At 39.8% G+C, this 18196-nt stretch overlaps 1 protein-coding gene across 6 annotated transcripts in view; it reads right to left on the bottom strand.

Annotated features, from left to right (window-relative positions):
* The window catches only part of UNC79 (unc-79 homolog, NALCN channel complex subunit), a 102407-nt gene that overhangs the window by 63278 nt on the left and 20933 nt on the right, over positions 1-18196 (bottom strand). For all 6 annotated transcript variants that reach the window (XM_018082857.2, XM_018082856.3, XM_018082854.2 and 3 more), the window contains 14 exons: positions 17455-17684; positions 16948-17119; positions 14366-14596; positions 11056-11246; positions 10101-10224; positions 8645-8785; positions 7112-7333; positions 6286-6513; positions 4919-5060; positions 4449-4528; positions 4216-4364; positions 3058-3215; positions 2529-2710; positions 1074-1275 (listed from right to left, as the gene is read on the bottom strand). In XM_018082857.2, coding sequence (XP_017938346.1) covers positions 1074-1275; positions 2529-2710; positions 3058-3215; positions 4216-4364; positions 4449-4528; positions 4919-5060; positions 6286-6513; positions 7112-7333; positions 8645-8785; positions 10101-10224; positions 11056-11246; positions 14366-14596; positions 16948-17119; positions 17455-17684 — 2452 coding nt within the window. The remainder of the gene's footprint in view (positions 1-1073; positions 1276-2528; positions 2711-3057; positions 3216-4215; positions 4365-4448; positions 4529-4918; positions 5061-6285; positions 6514-7111; positions 7334-8644; positions 8786-10100; positions 10225-11055; positions 11247-14365; positions 14597-16947; positions 17120-17454; positions 17685-18196) is intronic.

The following is an 18196-nucleotide window of genomic DNA, read 5'->3' as shown; positions in this document are numbered from 1 at the left end:
TGAGTTTAATGATCTGAGTGACAAGCCAGTGAGCCCATCCTTTGCACCACTCTTTGAAATGGCAAAGAGAAGGTTAAAAAGAAATCTAAAAATTATCTTTTGCATAATTTAAATAACTCCCAAATACACATATTTAAAGATATGACCCCACACTTGTAGCTAGAGATGCTAGAAAACAGTGTCAAGATTCCCTCCTCAGGCCACATCAGCAGTCCCCAGGACTGGGTTAAGCTACTCACATATGGAGAAGAAAATACATTTGCAGTTCCACCCCTCTCCTGTGCAGCAGCACCCGGGAATTTTCAGGCACTGGGCTCCATGGAAATGTAGGAGGAGGCATTAGGCTGCTGAGGGAGCACATGCTGTTCAAACAGCTGTTCCCACCTCCTCCAAGAAAATCAGATGGAAATAGATCTTCCTTATGGGCCACCACTTGTGTTAGGAAATTTTCAATTACTCTAAATGCCAAACAATCATGCATGAATTATTTTTTAGCCCCTTCCTAGTGAATGTAAGGAGACATGGTATCTCATCAAGAAACCAAGTACGAACAGGATAAACATTTACATACATTTGTCACTGCAAGAATAGTTAACTGAACACTGGCTCCAGGAGTCCATGTGCCTCTTGTGTTGTGCCACATACACTGGGGTTTTTTTGAGGATCATACAGCTCCTAGGGCTGAGTTTAGACAGACCATCACAGAACAGGGTCAGGCACAATTTAGGACTTTGAAAATAGTGAACTTGACAGCATAAGAACAGCTACAACAGAACAGGTGGGTTAATGCAGGTTGCAGCTGATGACAGAACCAGACTGCATTTCGACCAAGGCTGGCAATCACATGCTAGGGAGAGCAAAACATGATGCCCAAAGGTGTAACAGAGTATAGCTTAATCCATAGTTGGGCAGTCAAAAAATCCTCACTTTGATTTATTTTATTTTGGCCCGAAAGATTACTTAAATTCAGAGAATTTATACATGTGATATCTACAAGTCTCTCAGACCATTGCAGGAAGATTAAATTCCAGAACATGATAAAAGGAGAGCAGATTGATTTGGATTCTGCTTACTTGTTGGGAAAGGGAATTCTTTGTTGCAGTCCAGATGAAGCTGTGCTTCCAGAGACAGGGTCTCAAAGCGATTCACAAAGAACTCCCAGCTCAAAGCTGGAATATCTGCTTTTAAAAAATGAAGTAGCAAAAGCTTACTAAGAATTGTGGGCCTGTCCTTGACTACTGTGTCAAACTGGAAATCAAGGCAGAGGCAGAGACCCTGTAGAGGGAAACAAAAAAAAAAATAACAGAGAAGTGAGATATGAAATCTTTTCAGGATTTTTTAAAGCAAAAGGAGGTGAAAGGTCACAACTCCTGCCAATTAGTATTGGATAAAGATTTAGCTCCTCTTTTCTATCAAGTCCTTTAAGTCAGAACTAATGCTATTGATATCAACAGGAAAGTAAGGTAAGTAAGGAGATAAATGAACATAATATTTAGAATATAGAATTTGCTAGGATTCCAAGGAATGTAAAGGTGCAGGCAAAGTTCTGCCCTACTGCACATTTGGTACATAATATCAAAGTACTTTGCTCATACACCCCTGCTTGAGAAAAACCTTACATTCAGGTAACTGAATCAAGCCCTTAATTATAAAAAGAATGAATCATCAAGCCCAAACAGAGAAAGAAAAATTACATGGTGAAGTGTATCAGAGGCACTTTGCCTCAAAATTCTTCTGCACATTACTTGCACTAGAATTTCGGTTCTAGTGTCAAGACTTAACTTTGAGAAGAAAGCTCACATTAAATATGGAAGTGTGGTATACTGGTACAGTCTCACTGAACTCTGGTAACTATTCTCTGGTAACTATTTTGAAAAGGTACCAAATGGAATAAAACTAGAAAATATTAAAAACTTCTTACAGGCAGCAAAACTGAACATTTCAAAATACATATTCATTCTATTCTCCAGAGAACTAGAACTGAACTGAGTACTGTGAGATTTATTTACCTTGCTTATCTCTCTCTCATATCCATTTAGTTTTAATCATGAGAATTCGAATTGACAGGCTCTCTCACATGATAAAATGACATGCCTACGTAAATTTTTTGAAGGCCATGTTTGGTTTTGCTCAAATAAATTTTCTCATTGTGAGCTCAGCAGGGTGTCATAAGACTTACAAATGTATTTTTATTTGAAAAATATCAAATTATTTTAAAGTAATAAAAAATATTTACAGCTTTTTACAACCACTTCAAATGCAATAGTATCCTCTGCAGTCATCAAAGTATTTATGGTTGGACTAGATGATCTTTAAAAGGTCTTTTCCAATGTAAACAATTCCATGATTCTAAGTTGGGGGTAGGGCAGTACCATTTCCTTTGGCTATTTTGTGCCTGTGTCAATGATCAAGACCTATAATGCTTGCCTAAAGATGTATTAGCAGTGACTGTGATGCTGTACATCTGAACTTCAGGTGAAAACCCAGTTTCCTGTTTGAATGTACTTTTTCCCACACAATGCACCCACCTGTAAAGCTGGTCTTTTTATGGTGTCAAGTAATAACCCAGCTCTTGTAGCTACTGCTGGGTTGACATCTTCCACAGCAGTCAGGAAACAGCAGAATGCATGAGCTAAGGAGTACTTCAGTAGGTGGTTTTTTGTCACAGAGTGAATATCCAAAAATCTGCACAAAACAGCTACCTTCTCCACTGTAGCCATCAAGTACCCAGACAAAGAAAAGAGGCATATTCATTTAGGCAATGGCTTCTTTATGTACTGATGAATAGAACTTTCCTAGAAACATGCACAGCTGAGAAAGTAACAACAAGAATAGCTAGCAAGAGTTGTAATTTTGTTTTTATTACCCAAAATGTTTCATGTTCTCCTCTATTTTACAGCACTGTTGTGCCATAGTTTTGCAACAGACTATCTTCAAAACTCTCCATAGCAGCAAAAAGATCATCATCTATTATAGGTCTCCTCAGTTACAGCAGAGAAAGTTCTACCTCTTCAGAGAAGTAACGAAGAGAAAATAGAGTACATTCCTCAGGCCTACCTGCTTCAAATCTCATCTTCCAATCTTTGCTGTTGAAATTGCTGTTTATGATTGTCCAGAAAATGTCAGCTCCATGGGGAAGCGAAAGTGCATGAAGAAGAAGTGGGACTGCCAGGGAAGAAAGCTGAGAGAACTCAGACTTCACAACTCCCCATAAACTGGAAAGACAAAAAAGAGCAAGCCTGCTTATAAAAACACTCCCTTTATATCCTTTCTTCTAAATGTAATGCACTTTTCATGAAAATCTTTGTGAGCCATCCTAGGCACTTATGTGAATTCTACAGAGTGACTTGTAGGAAAATTGAGCTACTTGCAAATCTTCAACTTGAGTAGTTTGTCTGGAAAATCCAAGTTTAAATATTCCTTACTTTGAAACACTTCAGATTTTAAAAGAGGTTGCCTAATTCAAGGCAACTACCATGGAACATAAACTGTCCTATGAATCAGGAGTTTCAGCATGACCAGCTTCAGCACATAAGCCACATGAACTTCCCCGGCACCACGAATAACTAAGATGTTGCGTGTTCACAATTTGCTGGTATCTAGATTCAGAACAGATTCTCTCATCTGCTGAAACCTTACAGCCTCAGGAGATGCTCAGTGAAATTGATACAGAGCAGCTGTAAGTGGTGCTGAACACACTATTTTAGAAGATTATATGCTGATGTTTATTCAGCTAGTTTTCTGTAAAGTCCCTTTCTCCAAAGAGAATCTTAAAATGCACAGATTTCAATCCAATTCACTCTGATTCTAAATGAAAAAACTTCCTCTTCCTCATAAAAGTAAGGTGTAATACTATTGTTCTCTCAGTTTTAATGATAAAGTCCTACAAACTGTGTACCTGTCTCTACATCATCTTTTATTTTATTTTGTAGAGTCAGAGAAGATATACCTCAGTCTCAGATAATGCTATTATTCAAAACAAATGGTGCATGACAGAGTAGCCATGATGGACAATGCAGGGTACTTTGGCTTCATTTCTAATGTCTTAATTAGCCTGTGCAATGAGCTCTTAAATGGGTTTCTTAACCCTTCCATGCTTCCCTACCACCCGTGTTAATTTTCCATACTAAACGTGCAAATTCTTTGATGCTAACAACAAATGGATAGCTGGAGAACCAACAAAGTATGAGGACAAAATATGCAATAAAAACCTACCTTGAAATCAGCATGTGATCTTGAATATAGGCAAGAAATTGTGGATGGTCCTTTCTTGCTATATATAGGCATTCCCCGTGAAGACACAGGATCTTCAGACAATTCAGCATGTTAAAAAGAATGTCTGGTTCTTCAAACCTTGACATTTCCTGTGTAAGCAGATCTATTACTGTCAACATAATGACACCACTTCACCAACAATTCAAACCAAACAAACAAGTAATCAATGTTACCTGCAATATAGTGTATATGAGCTTCAAGGTAACTGGAAGTTGCTGATAACAAAACTTTCTTTCTGTGTCATTTTTTATCGCTGTTAAAAATATAAGTTACAGACAATGTTAAAATTCTTTTATCTGTGGATAAAAAATGAAACTAAAGAATGTTGAGGTGATGAAAGATATATTAATTCTAGCCACAGAACCTGCAGTCAGTAAAGTTAGAACAGCATGGAATTTGGCATGCAGTGTTTTTGCTATTTTATGTTCAAAAAGTCAAAATTTCTTTTAACAATTTTCTGAGAGACAGTCATACATGCTACCAACCTAAATACAGCCTTCTTATTTAATTAATATGTTGAAATAATTAAATGCATGATAAAAAAGTGACTTGGAAGACTGTTTCAGAAATTTGTATTCTATATGAGTAAAGCATTTCTTTTAAAGCCTTATGGAAATACTCAACCTTCTCATCCTCTACCTACCAGCATTTTCTGTGGTCTCTGTGTGATTTCCTGGATTTTCACCATGTTTTGGTGCTGATTTGTCTTCCTCTTCTCCTTCAGTTCCTATAATAAACTCAGGTCTAGTATACAGAAGACTATCTTCGAGGTTATCTGTGGGCTCCTTTAAGAATATAATAGGTTAAATTCATTTCTTGATATTGTCCATATCCTGCTGTTAAAGCTACATTTGGTGTGATAAGCTGAGCTCAAATGAGGCATTGTTTAGTTCCATGTACACTTGTGCATTCAAATCACCTGCTATCTAATATTTTGCATCAGCAAATGCATACCAACAGAAAGACTATTTTTCAGACATGGATTTAACAGAAACTGCATATCCATATTGGACCTGAGGTGGATCCAGTCACGGAGCCAATGTTTCACCAAGTTTGTCATCCTTGCCTGAAAGGAGTAACAGACAGGAGCAAGGCATCTCCTACATGATTGCAGAGTTACAGGCTTAGGGGCAGGACCTACCTCAACCACTTTTACATTGAACAAAGGAGTAGGCTGTAGTTACTTCTGCCAGTGGCCAGGAGCTCAGGATTAAAGGTTGTCATTGTGACATTTATGTTGTAAATTGCAGGGTGGATCCTAGAAGTGGTACCATACCCCAGCACCCAAGACTGCACTACTTGCTAATTTTGAGATGAGAATCTGTACTGACCAGGCATGAGAAGATTTCTCTAGCACAAGTTACTGAATACCACATGCACAATACCTGCTACTAGCAAAAACATCCAAATGAAATCCTGAACCTTTTACACTTAGAAGGGCATCACTATGCCCTCCACTGAAAAAGGAAATACTAATAAACATCTGCTACTAACATGTCACAGCAAATGAGCACTCAGAATAAGCGGAATGATGCTGTCTTCTCAACTATCAGTTTGAAGAGTTATGTATAATAGACATACAGCTTAAAACAAATTCATCAAACCATCACCACCACAGGAAATGCTCTAGTTCTTCTGCAAACCTACAGAAGACTTTAATGACAACTAGTGATTGAAGAGTACAGATTTATGTCCGAAAAGCTGGATACACAACCTGAAGTACATTCAGTTTTTCAACAATGCTCAGCATTTTCAATGGTCAAGCACCAACTAAGGCTTGCTCACTTGACAACTGATTCACTCAAAATCAATAATCATTTCAAAGTACCCACACTTTGAATCAATTCAGACTTAAATTTTACAGTTCAGTGGCACTTTGCTTTAACCTCATGAATCCTTCCTGCCAAAGGTCAGTGCAGTTTTGCTCCCTCAAGCACAATGGAATGAGAAAAATGAGGAAGAGGAATTTTAGCACACCAATAATACAGACCCTTTCCCAGCTCTACTTACCACAAGCCTAATTTCTTCCTTTGGAGCAAGCTGTTCCAGCAGCTCAAAACCCAGTTGGTAACACAAAATGCTGGACTGGCACAGACCACATTCAACTGCTTTTTCATCTTTCTGACAGGTGTGAGAACCACCCCAGGGTGCCTGGAATACATTGTTTATGATGGATATTATATCTTTTGAAATGCTGTTCTCTAAGCCCAAAGTGACACCATCATCCTGGAGTTCCATCTGAAAGAAAGTGAAAATGATAAGGATTTATTATTTATTTAAAAGCCAGAGCCCTAACTGTCTGACTCGTCCTACATTTCTACTAGTTTTATATTACAGTGCTGGGAAGAATTTGAGATAAACTGTAACATATTAAATTTTAAATTTTCACTGGTGTTGAGGCCCGAGCTTCAACGGCTAAACTAAAGAGACAATTTCAAGCACAAGATCCACTAATTTTACCTGGAGACAGTTATCTAAAGCACTTGCCCTTGGATTCACAATGTCCAAATTTAGCTATCCAAAAATTATGTATCTAATCTAAGCGTATCAAGAATCCTCTGCTTCTAGTCTGTAGAAATCTTCAAGAAGTTCCTTTCACTATTATGAGGTTAGCATCTAACCTGAATGTGGAGGTATTTAACTTCTCTTCACTGAACATGAACCTATAACTCCTATAGAGGTAAAGGCAGATGACAGTTGTATTGGAATTTAAATGTCTTATACTTCATGCCAATCCCTTAACAGAAAGGGAATCAATACAGGACCAAAGGAGAGCCAAAAGTGACTACAGAACTTCAGTGTCCCTTCCACGTGGGTGTTTTTCTTCTGCAAATACCTGCTTCAGTATGAGATCAAACATCAGAATGAAGCAGTTAAGATTCATTTCTTCATCTTCACAGTCAAAATCAATTGTTTTTCCACTAGGGTGTCCAAAGTTCTTGAAAGGGCTGTGAAAAGGACTACGTATTGGACTCCGGAATGGGCTTTGGAAGGGGCTTGGGTAAGGACTCAGCATGTTGTTCTGAACTCTGCGCCCAGGGTCAGAAGCAACGCTCACCTGAAAATATTAAAAAAATCAACATGTCCAAATGACTGTTAGACATTTAAGAAATCCCATTCTATATGAAAATGCAAAAAATATCAAGAACTATGACAGCCTTACCCTTCTGTAGCTGTTTTGCAAAATATACACGTCCCTTAATGCCACTAAATGATAAAATATGATAGAAGTATGGGAACCATTTTCTGCACAGATGTATATATTCTCTTAAGCTAAGTGGCTGACATTCATTATATTATTCTTACTGAGAAGGAATTTCAACATCATAAACCAAACAGAAAACTGGTGCAGACAGTAAAGCAGCCATCAGGTTACAACGATCTGGTCCATGATCTATGGTCACTAATTTTAATAGCAGGAGGCTAATAAAGGAGGCCATCTCAAGAGAAGGGTGTTAACTAAGGCTGTACTAAGAGTACAGGTAGCTGGAATTGAACTAGACACCATGGTAATAAGATGTGTATGTCTGCACTGATTCATGCCCACATCACAATAGGCCACCTAAAATACCTGAGAAGCTCTAGGTGTTGTAGGGAGATACACATGTATATGACACATGAGGTCTATTTTCAGGCCAGGTATGGTCTGAAAGACCAGAGAGTAAGTTTGTCCATTTTTCTGCTTAGTTTAGAAGTGATCCTGGGCTAGGTGTGGGAGAGCTGTCTGCAGAGCTACATCAGAAGACAGGCAGACCACATGTAAAGCATCATCAACTGCCTCGATGCTGTAGTTCCTTAAATCTAAAGAATTTGACCTTCCCAAGCAATCTTGTTCCTGATGTCCTTGAAGCACTTCATCCAAACTACTGGGAAGTTAGCCACATCAGACCAAGCATGTGTAATGCCTACAGATTTGTACGTATTTTCTTTCAGACCAAAAGCCTTTGGCAACTTCAGATCAAATTTTGCATCTCTTGGGTGTGGAAAAAAATTCTGGGAAACAGAAATAATTCTGTTCCATCACTCTTCCAAAACATACCTGGGCCCACCAAATTCGTACCGGAACACAAAAGGTTACTCTGGGTGACCAGTTGTCCATAACAACTTGCCATTGACAGTCATTAATAGAAGGTGAAAAGAACAAAAAAGGTTGGAAAAGATACCAAGTTGCTACCTGTATTATCTTTACACTGATCATGTGATAGAGCGATGTTAAGTGAAGTTATGTCAATTTTCTTCCATTTTCAAAATTTATAGTGTTTCCAATCAAATGCCGCCATATTGAAAGATGGCTTTTTAATCCTTCACCTGCATTCTATTAGGAAGACTGTTCTAAGCAAAAAAAATAAGCAGGATAAGAAACAGTTACCCTCCGAGCTGCAAGATTTCCTGCCAGTTCACTGACTCTCGATTTTCTTTGATTTGCTAACTCTTTTACAGAATTAACTCCATCAGAAAACATGCTGATTAGTAACTGAAGAGGTACAACAATGTCAAGTTCAGACAACACCTGAGGATAGACAATAAATAAAAAGTAAGTTTCAAGTTTAATCACAAACACCATCTACTTTATAAGCATCTTTATAATACAATCCTCAGCTCAGCAAATTCCATGTATTTAATTTTGAGATTCAATGAGGTGAGGTGCAAGTTCAGATTTCTTTTAGAATCCAAGCAAAAGAAAACTGGTAAAAAATAGGTTATTTTCAAAATATTTGTTGGCATCCACTTGGTGCACCTTGAGATCAGTTTTATGCACAAAACCATACAGGGATGTGAGGTTATTCCACAAAAATATTTCTGTAAAGCAGAAGATTACCAATACTTGAATGAATAACTATTTACTTTATTTATTACTACTTAAAACTGAATTCCTGTATTTATTCTGAATCCAGTCACAATGGTAGCCTACAGGTGTCAACATAGTAACTGGATAGTTTTTTGCAAATCACTGAGAATATTCACAATCTATTTTGTCACCAACACTCAGAAAAATATGAGCTCATTTGTACTTGTCATTAAATGTTATTAAGTCAAGAAAATTCTAAAAATATCATGCTTTAATTGAAAACCTTGTATACCTGAAAATTGCTAGTCATCAGGTAAATTGGTCTTTGCAGAGGCTCAATTCAAATAAGCCTCAGCAGAAAAGAAGCGATAATGAAAAGTACAGGTATTATCCCAAGGTGCTGTGGAAAATTTTACACCCCTTTTCAAGTCACTGCCCTCAGCTGACATGATTATCCCTGTAGCTTTAAAATATGAACATTGGGTGAACGCCAGTTTCGTGGGCAAATATAGTGCAAAAGGGCCAGATCAGCAGAAAGCTTGATGGGTATAGAGCTAGTCTCATTCAGGTCTTCATATGCAGGAACAACTACAGCTGTTTCTGGAGTCTGGAATTAATTTTGGAATCTACAGAACAAATTCTGCTGCCAAAAAGTCAACCAGCTCAATGACCCTGAAAACACAACTGGCATTCAGAAGTAACAGAAATTCCCAGCCTTCTATTTTATTACAGAATCACAAAATTATTTAGGTTGGAAAAGACCTCCAAGATCATAAAGTCCAACCTCTGACTGATCCCCACCTTGTCAACTAGATCACCACCCTGTCAACTAGATTATTGTTCATGATGGGTTAGTAACAAAGCTTCTCAGGGTCCGTCTACCAACCATCCTTACACAGGAGCTAAGCAAAGAGCAGAAGGATTGTATGAACTCTGGAAAAGTGGTTAAGTGGCTTCATTTTTTTACTCTCCTTTTTCTTTTCTTTTTCAAAATTAAAAGCTCTTCCAGCATGAGTCATCAAGAGAGGACACTTACATGCAGCCAGAGTAATGCTTGCTCTTGCACAGAGGATGGATATCCTGTGAATCGACAGCTAATAAAGCCAAACATCTCCTCCATGGAGAAAGGGAGAGGACAAAGTTCAGTGTCAAACATTTTGCTGAAAAGTAGAACAAAAACATACCATCACTGAGTTATGATGGCACACACCACATGAGACATAACAGAAAACTGGTAGAAAGCTTGCATTTTCACCCTCCACAGGGTTGCTAGGTTGCTGATACCAGCTGTCCTGACTGTGTAAGTTCATCTCTGAATTTGGTGACACACCTTAAGAATTTACATCACATCTAATATGCCCAGTTGCATCTGATAGCAATATCTCCTCCAACATCCAACGTAAAAATTGGAAAATTTCTCATCTCACCAATAGTCCACTATTCCATGCTTGCACTAAAAAAAAGTTTACAGCAATACCTAGAGATATGAACTTAAGAGTCAGTTTCAGAGCCTCTTCATCAATTAAAAGGCAACGAGAAGTTTTACTGTTAAAGGCATGAAATTATGACTCAGCCACCATTCTTATTCTGGTGTTTTCTTAGCTCAATAGGGGAACATATTAGCTAAATAAATATATCACTGAAAGCTCTACTAATCCCCACCATTTCTCATCAACTTGACAGAAGGAGAAAGATGCTCCTTCCAGCATGTTGCAGGAAGCCACTAATAATGTGACTTGCTCACAGCAAAGAAGCATCCATGTACTTGGTTCTTGAACCAGATTTGAGGATATCAGAAGCAATAAAAGAAGACTTTCCCAAAGCTTAAGTGCTTTAGTCTAAATATAAGTCATAAAAACAAATCAGAAGCATTCACTCACTACTGTTTGTTGCACATATAGGCATTTTTATTCCTTGTCACCATCTTGTGCTATAACACTCAAGAATCAACATAGGCAACAACAGAATGATTCCAACTTATGTCTACATACCTCAGCACTTCCCGAAACTCTTTCAGTTGATTGTCAGGCACTTCTGTCCTTATAGCTTCCAACCATTCTGGCATGATACATTCCCACACCGACTGGTTTATCACATTATATGGAATCAAGCAAAGGATTCGATTTAGCCCTTCTTTTAACTGGGTTACAGCACTACACGATTTGTCCCAGTATCCGCCAACCTGTGGGTATTTCCAAGCATTACAATGATGAACAACATTTCTAGTCCCTGTAACTTGCTCAGCATCATAAATTTGTTCAGTGTATTGCAGCCAGGAAACTGTAGGGGGTGATCATTAGTACCTGCAAGGCAGAATTTAGAATTCGGCCATGGGGGTTGCACTGTTTTTTTCCTCTTCCATTTGACTCACAGTACCCAAAAGCACTGTCAAAGTCTTAGAAGTTCACTCACTTCCAGGCCATTATATTACTGTTTACAGTGTATTACTGTTTACAGTTCTCAAAAAGGGACAGATTTATTTGGTTAAACTTGCACCATAAAGTATTTGCTCTCCATAAATTGTTACAGTGCTGGATCTTTATTTTGAAAAACATGGTCTGTACTAGGTGTTCTTTCATAGATGTTTGTTTAGGTTTTATTGAGGAAAGGTTCTAAGTGATGTAAGTCAAAAAGTATACTTCTAAGCACGTAAGTAATTGGCATACAGAGATTAATTATTCTAACTGACCTCAGCTCACATCTGCTGTTCCTGACTAATGGCTCTTGAGATGCCTGCTGTTCTGGCAGAAACTACTGGTAATCTCAGCCAACAAACTACTTTTTCTTCTTCATCACAGCTAATTTCATGGCTGTTTGTCTACATGTTCCAGTGAAGCCCTGCAAATCTGGCAAGTTGTCAGTCTAGTCTTAAGTATTGCAGTGAGGGTAACAAAATTCAAAAGAGGGGCTGGATCCAAGAAAAAAAATACATAAGAGATTACAGAATGAGGTTCAGTCCTTCCTTTACCCCCTAGCCTCAAAGCTCTGATCTCTTTTTTCAGTTTCTAACAGTCAAAGTATCCATCCACCTCTCAAATTCCCTCAGCTGCCCTCTGATCCTCCCACAGCCCTATGTATCTTCTGAGCAATGGTTCACAGTAAGACACATATACATGCTGGTCTGCACACGTATGCTGGTCTGTCTACAGCAAATCCCATTAGTTAGGTCATGAAAAATCCACAGATGTTCATGCCTGATGATGTGATACATTGCATCAAGCCCCAATGGCCCTTTCTAGCATAGCCTTAATTTTAGGAAACTAAACTTAATTTTGGGAAACAAACCCAACATGTCTTCTGAACATTTTACATGAGAGGTCACAAAATTAATGTCTTAGAAAAGCATGGTTAAGTAGTGATTTCTGCTTCATAATTAATGGACAGATCATCCTAATTATGGAGCAGATGATCCTAAGTGCAATCACTCAGCATCTACAGGATGGACAAGGGATCAGACCCAGCCAGCATGGGTTTGGAAGGGCAAGTCCTGTCTGACCAACCTGATCTCCTTTTATGATCAGGTGACCTGCCTGGTGGATGACGGGAAGGCTGTGGATGTGTCTATCTGGACTTGAGCAAAGCCTTTGACACCATCTCCCATAGCATACTCCTGGAAAAGCTGGCAGCCCACGGCTTGGACAGGGGCACCCTGTGCTGGGTTACAACTGGTTGGAGGGCCGGGCCCAGAGTGGTGGTGAACGGGGCTGCATCCAGTTGGCAGCCGGTCACTAGTGGTGTCCCCCAGGGATCAGTGTTGAGCCCAGTTCTAATTAATATCTTTATTGATGATCTGGATGAGGGGATTGAGTGTGCCATTAGCAAATTTGCAGATGACACCCAGCTGGGGAGGAGTGTTGATCTGATGGAAGGCGGGAGGGCTCTGCAGAGGGATCTGGACAACCTGGAGAGATGGTCTGATTCCAATGGGATGAGGTTCAACAAGGCCAAGTGTCGGGTCCTCCACTTTGGTCACAACAACCCCCTGCAGTGCTACAGGCTGGGCACAGAGTGGCTGGAGAGCAGCCAGGCAGAAAGGGATCTGGGAGTTTGGATTGACAGGAAGTTGAACATGAGCCAGCAGTGTGCCCAGGTGGCCAAGAAGGCCAATGGCCTCCTGGCCTGGATCAGGAACAGTGTGGTCAGCAGGACCAGGGAAGGAATTCTTCCTCTGTACTCAGCACTGGTGAGGCCACACTTGGAGTACTGCGTCCAATTCTGGGCCCCTCAGTTCAGGAAGGATATTGAGCAGGTCCAGAGAAGAGCAACGAAGCTGGTGAAAGGACTTGAGCACAAGTCCTGTGAGGAGAGGCTGAGGGAGCTGGGGTTGTTCAGCCTGGAGAAGGGGAGACCTCATCACTCTGTACAACTACCTGCAAGGAGGTTGTAGCCAGGTGGGTGTTGGTCTCTTCTCTCAGGCAGCCAGCAGTAGGACAAGAGGGCACAATCTTAAGCTGTAGCAGGGGAGATTTATGTTGGACATTAGGAAGAAATTTTTTACAGAGAGAGTAATCAGACACTGGAATGGGCTGCCCAGGGAGATGGTGGATTCACCGTCTCTGGAGGTTTTTAAGATGAGACTGAATGTGGCACTTAGTGCCATGGTCTGGTAACCACGGCACTGTTGGATCAAGGGTTGCAACTTGATGATCTCGGAGGTCTTTTCCAACCCAGTTGATTCTGTGATTCTACGACAGAAAGAATGACACTCTTTCTGGAAGAGATCCTACCAGTGGTTGCACTTAGGCACCCTGGATGGCCTTCCCGGTAAATCTCTTTCTCTTCACCAGCAACAAGGCAAACCATGTCAGACTGGTCTTCAACTCAGTCACTTAAATCAGGTCTCTGAAGCTACAGGGCATCAGTATGCCCAGAGTTCCCTTTGGTTACAACTGTGTGATTTCACAAACCCGAATTCACAGTTTCAGAGATGAGGTATGCAAAGAACACAGAAACATTATGAAAGGACAGGCTTATATCTGTGAGTAGGTAAATGATACCTTTTACTAAAGACAAGTTTGGGTACTTCAGCAGCATAATGAAAACATGCAGTTATCAAAAACACGCAGTATTTTTCAATACTTACAATATTCTTCCAACCTGTCTTCGCATTAGTGTAAATAATGCTCACTTTCTAATATAGTAAAACTAAAAATGCTATGAAGAGCAAAAATTCCTGAACTTCACTGCTCCCTCTACCACTGAGATTTCTTTGCCTTGACAGACTAGGAAAAAAAGGATCTTTTTACTTAATACCTTAAATTCTGCAGCAAATAAAGGAACCTTCAGATAAATCATTCTTACCCTGGCAAACTCCATTGGTTTAGGAAGGAGGCACATAACCATGACATCAAAACGGACATCACAAACAGTCTTCAACCACTTGGTAACAAACTGGGGTTTGAGCTTTTCAACCAAGCTACCAACTTCATCATCCATCATGTAAGCTGTAGAGTGAAACCATTGGAATACCATGCTAACCAGCCTTGCTAAACTCTCTGTGGGTGTATTCTCACTGGGAGTGCAAAGGCTCACCTGGAAAAGAGAAACACAAATCAACTTTCATTTCTAGAATTAAAGGTGGCAAATTATTTATCTACTATATTTTGCATATTCTCAGATTTACAAGGATATATCTAGAAGACAAATAAGATGATCAGTTTTAAGTAGAGGTTGGCACAGGACAATTGACAAAACATTTCCAAACCAGAAAAATAAAAAAAAAGCCAAGCACTGAATTTTTTTATTTATTTTCAACACTGAAAAATATCAATATAGAATGTTTGACAAACTGAAACATTTTGGTTTGAACTTTAAAATGACTTTTCATTTCAGAAGGTAATGTAATACCTGGTAAAAAATATGATATACATACGCACACATATATAAAACATACAAGATAAAAGGGCAAATCAAGAACTTCAAAAATTCTGAAAGAAGATGTCTACTTAATACAATAAGTGATCTTTACTTTGCAAAAAGATTCAAATTTTGATTTTTTGTCCTCACTTGGGGTGAGTTTTAGGTCCTCAGAAATCCTCACATAATAATCAACATTATTCTCCCCCGCTCCAAAGTCTTTCTAAAATGATATCTGGACTATAAAACTGTCCCAAATCTGAGACCGACCCTCTACCCCAGTTCACAGACCAGTACACTGCTAAGCCCTTAATTATCTGCTATTTGAGCTCTTGGCGACAGAAGACAAAGTTTCAAGTCAAGTTGCTGCACTGAATGCAAAGAGTGGAAAATGACAGATGACAGGAGATTTTAGAAGCTCCTTTAACCACCTATCAGCCACTTCCTAGTGAAAACTGTACTCTCTTCACTTGGCAGCCTGAAACTGGTCACTGTTGCTTTGCAGCAAGTGAACAAAGGAGAAAGTGTGTTGTAATATCTGGGGGGAAAGATGACAGCACTGCTTTCCAGAGAAGACCAGAATCCACCTTACAAATGTTCTTCTCCGTGATTTTTCTTGGGATGAGGCAGCAATCAACACCCCTTTCAATTCAAAGTAGTCTTCATTGTTCTACTTCATTGCAGGTTGAAGTTAAGGTGTTTGCTTCCTTGTGCTTGTCTCAGTTGAGTGTTAACTCAAAGACAGTATCAGCTGGCTGCCGTTTTAATAGGAACTCTTGAGCCCTGTCCAGTTTCTAGATGACAGGTATTCATTTTATGAAAGAAAACAGCAACCCATGATTTCTCACAACCTGCATGGTGATCTCTACCAATACTCAGTACGGAGAGATCAAGAGATTTTATAAGAATAGAATGGATTCAGAGAGCTCCTCCTCCCTATCACAGAAAGGTACATGCTGAATGTCTAGGATGAGGTATGTACAGTGTAACAAAACCTTTTTTGTTCTCAATTCAGTTCTACTTCTGGAAATGCAGGTCTTCAGTCTTTATAAGGTATCATTTGAAATGAAATAGATGAACACAGTAAAATAAAAAAAAAGGTTAAAATAATAAAAGGCTTTAACACTAAAACAATATTGAACAACAAAACCCAAAACCTATCATCAGAATATAAACTTTATTCATATAGTCACTTGAAACTGCATAGCAGCTTTGTTGGAACTATGGAATTCCACACCTGGCACCTGGCCATCCAGAGATCCTATCTCTGTTTAGATGACAGATGAGGGTCCTGCTATTCCCCACCTGTCACTAGGTGACTGAGGAGAGAGCCTGAGAGCTCAAAGGGAATTGGAAACAGCCTGAGAGGGAGAATTTTCCTTAAGGGGAATTGCAGAATGCAATTTCTGAGGATCTATCAGGCTGCAGCCTGGCCTGCTCATGAACTGGCCAGCAGCAGTCCTGATATTTTGGAATAATCTCTGCTAACTACTGTGAGTAGTAGAACCAGCACAGCTTCATTCTGTCAACCCACACCAGGTAAATGAGCTGGAGTACACTGGCTGATCCAGACAGACCAAGCAAAACGCAGGAAGGAAGAGCAGCCCATTAAGACTCCTCCAGCCTTTTGGAGGTAAGAGAGAAAGCTGTGCTTCCAGAGAGTGATGTTGAAAGCTGGAAGGTAAAAAATAGATTCTTAGGGGATTGCCTTTTGAAGTTAAAATAATGACACTCAGCAAGGGGCACTTGTGAGCAGAAGCTGATGGCACATAGAAAGGCAATTAAAAAACTAGACTGAACAATTCTGTTCTACACTCTACATAGTAGTCGGAGGCAGTCACAAGCTCCACCCAAACTAGTTATGAAATCTCCAAGTCTGACAGCTTCAAAGAACAACTTTTTGCTTACAAATCAGAAAAGTCTCCAACTAAAGCAAAGAAGTGGGGGGAAAAAAATCAGATAAAACAGAGGCTTCAGAAAGTAGACTGAACCATGAAGAGTGAGAGAAGAAAGCATGAATTTCTCACCAAGAACCATATTCCAAACTGGCTCAGGAGGCGTTGGTCATGCTTGTCATCATCTTTATTATCAAAGTCTGTGTTGTCCAGGGAGTGATGGGAAGAGGAGAGGCCCATCTGTCTCCTGCGGTTGAGTTCATGCTCCCTCTGCTCAGCATGAAACTCTGCTTCCTTCAGCAAGCTATAAAACAAGCTTGTGGTCAGTGAATGCAGCTTTCCTGCACTGGATACAGGTGAGAATAACCAAGAATAACTACAGGTTAAGGCATTAGATGTCATCATTTTCCTGAGAACAGTAACAAAATAACATCAAATTCTAGGATTCAAGGCTGACTTCCTGGTCAGGACAACACTCACAGCTGATCCATTGTCTGATAAGGCAGCTGGAGTTCAGTGTCCCTGCTCTGAACTCATCCAGGTGAATCTAAAATCCACTTGCACAAGACCTGCAGGTAATATTTACAGGAAAGCCTGATCCTGCTTTACATACTGATGCCTCGTAAGCTGCCATATTACCTGATCACAGCTTCCACAGTACACACGAGTTCCTCTGCCCCACACTCCCGGGTGTTGATAGGAGGGGGTGAGGTCTGATAAAGGTGGGTTTCTGCAGCTGCCCCAACTTCGCTGCTGTGGTGATTCGAGTGGCATCTCTTGCAGTAGCGCACTGGCCTGTTGCCATGGCGGCCACAGCAGCCCGCTGAGAAGCACGTGACAACAGCTCTTCTGACGTGTGAACTACAGTTCTGAAAAACAGAAAAGATTTTATCAGGCCACAGGTAGCAGGAAATGGAATGAAAACAGGCATGAAAACTTGGGAACTGGCTCAAGTGTTGGTAATTTCCAAAATCGTTATATATAAGCACTACTGTGTGGAAACTTCTGAAGTCAAGTATCACTGACCTTCCAGAAAGATAAACTCAGGATCAAGTGCCGAGCCTGAACTTAAATGTCACAGTTGCTCTTTCTTTGGAGCAGACCAAATTGACATTTAAGTCATCAGCCTCAACCTTCTGGCTTGAAGCAATCTCTAAAATTTACAATCATTCTCTTATGCTTCAGAATGCCTTTTTAAGTTACAAGTAGCAACAGGCAGATCCTTAGGATTGCAAAAAAATGGTGCCACCGTGACACAGTTTATGCTATGTAAGGATCTACCTTATCACAGGTAACTGACCAAGGCTCTGAAGTAGGTGCTACCTTTATTTTTGTCACCTGGTAATCCAGCCCAACACAAAAGCTTTCTTTACCATATGAG

The sequence above is a fragment of the Manacus vitellinus genome, unplaced genomic scaffold, assembly GCF_001715985.3.
Source record: "Manacus vitellinus isolate BGI_N305 unplaced genomic scaffold, ASM171598v3 scaffold_6_pilon, whole genome shotgun sequence".
Lineage (NCBI taxonomy): Eukaryota > Metazoa > Chordata > Aves > Passeriformes > Pipridae > Manacus > Manacus vitellinus.
The sequence above is the reverse complement of the archived record's forward strand: the minus strand, read 5'-3'. Positions and strand labels throughout refer to the sequence as shown.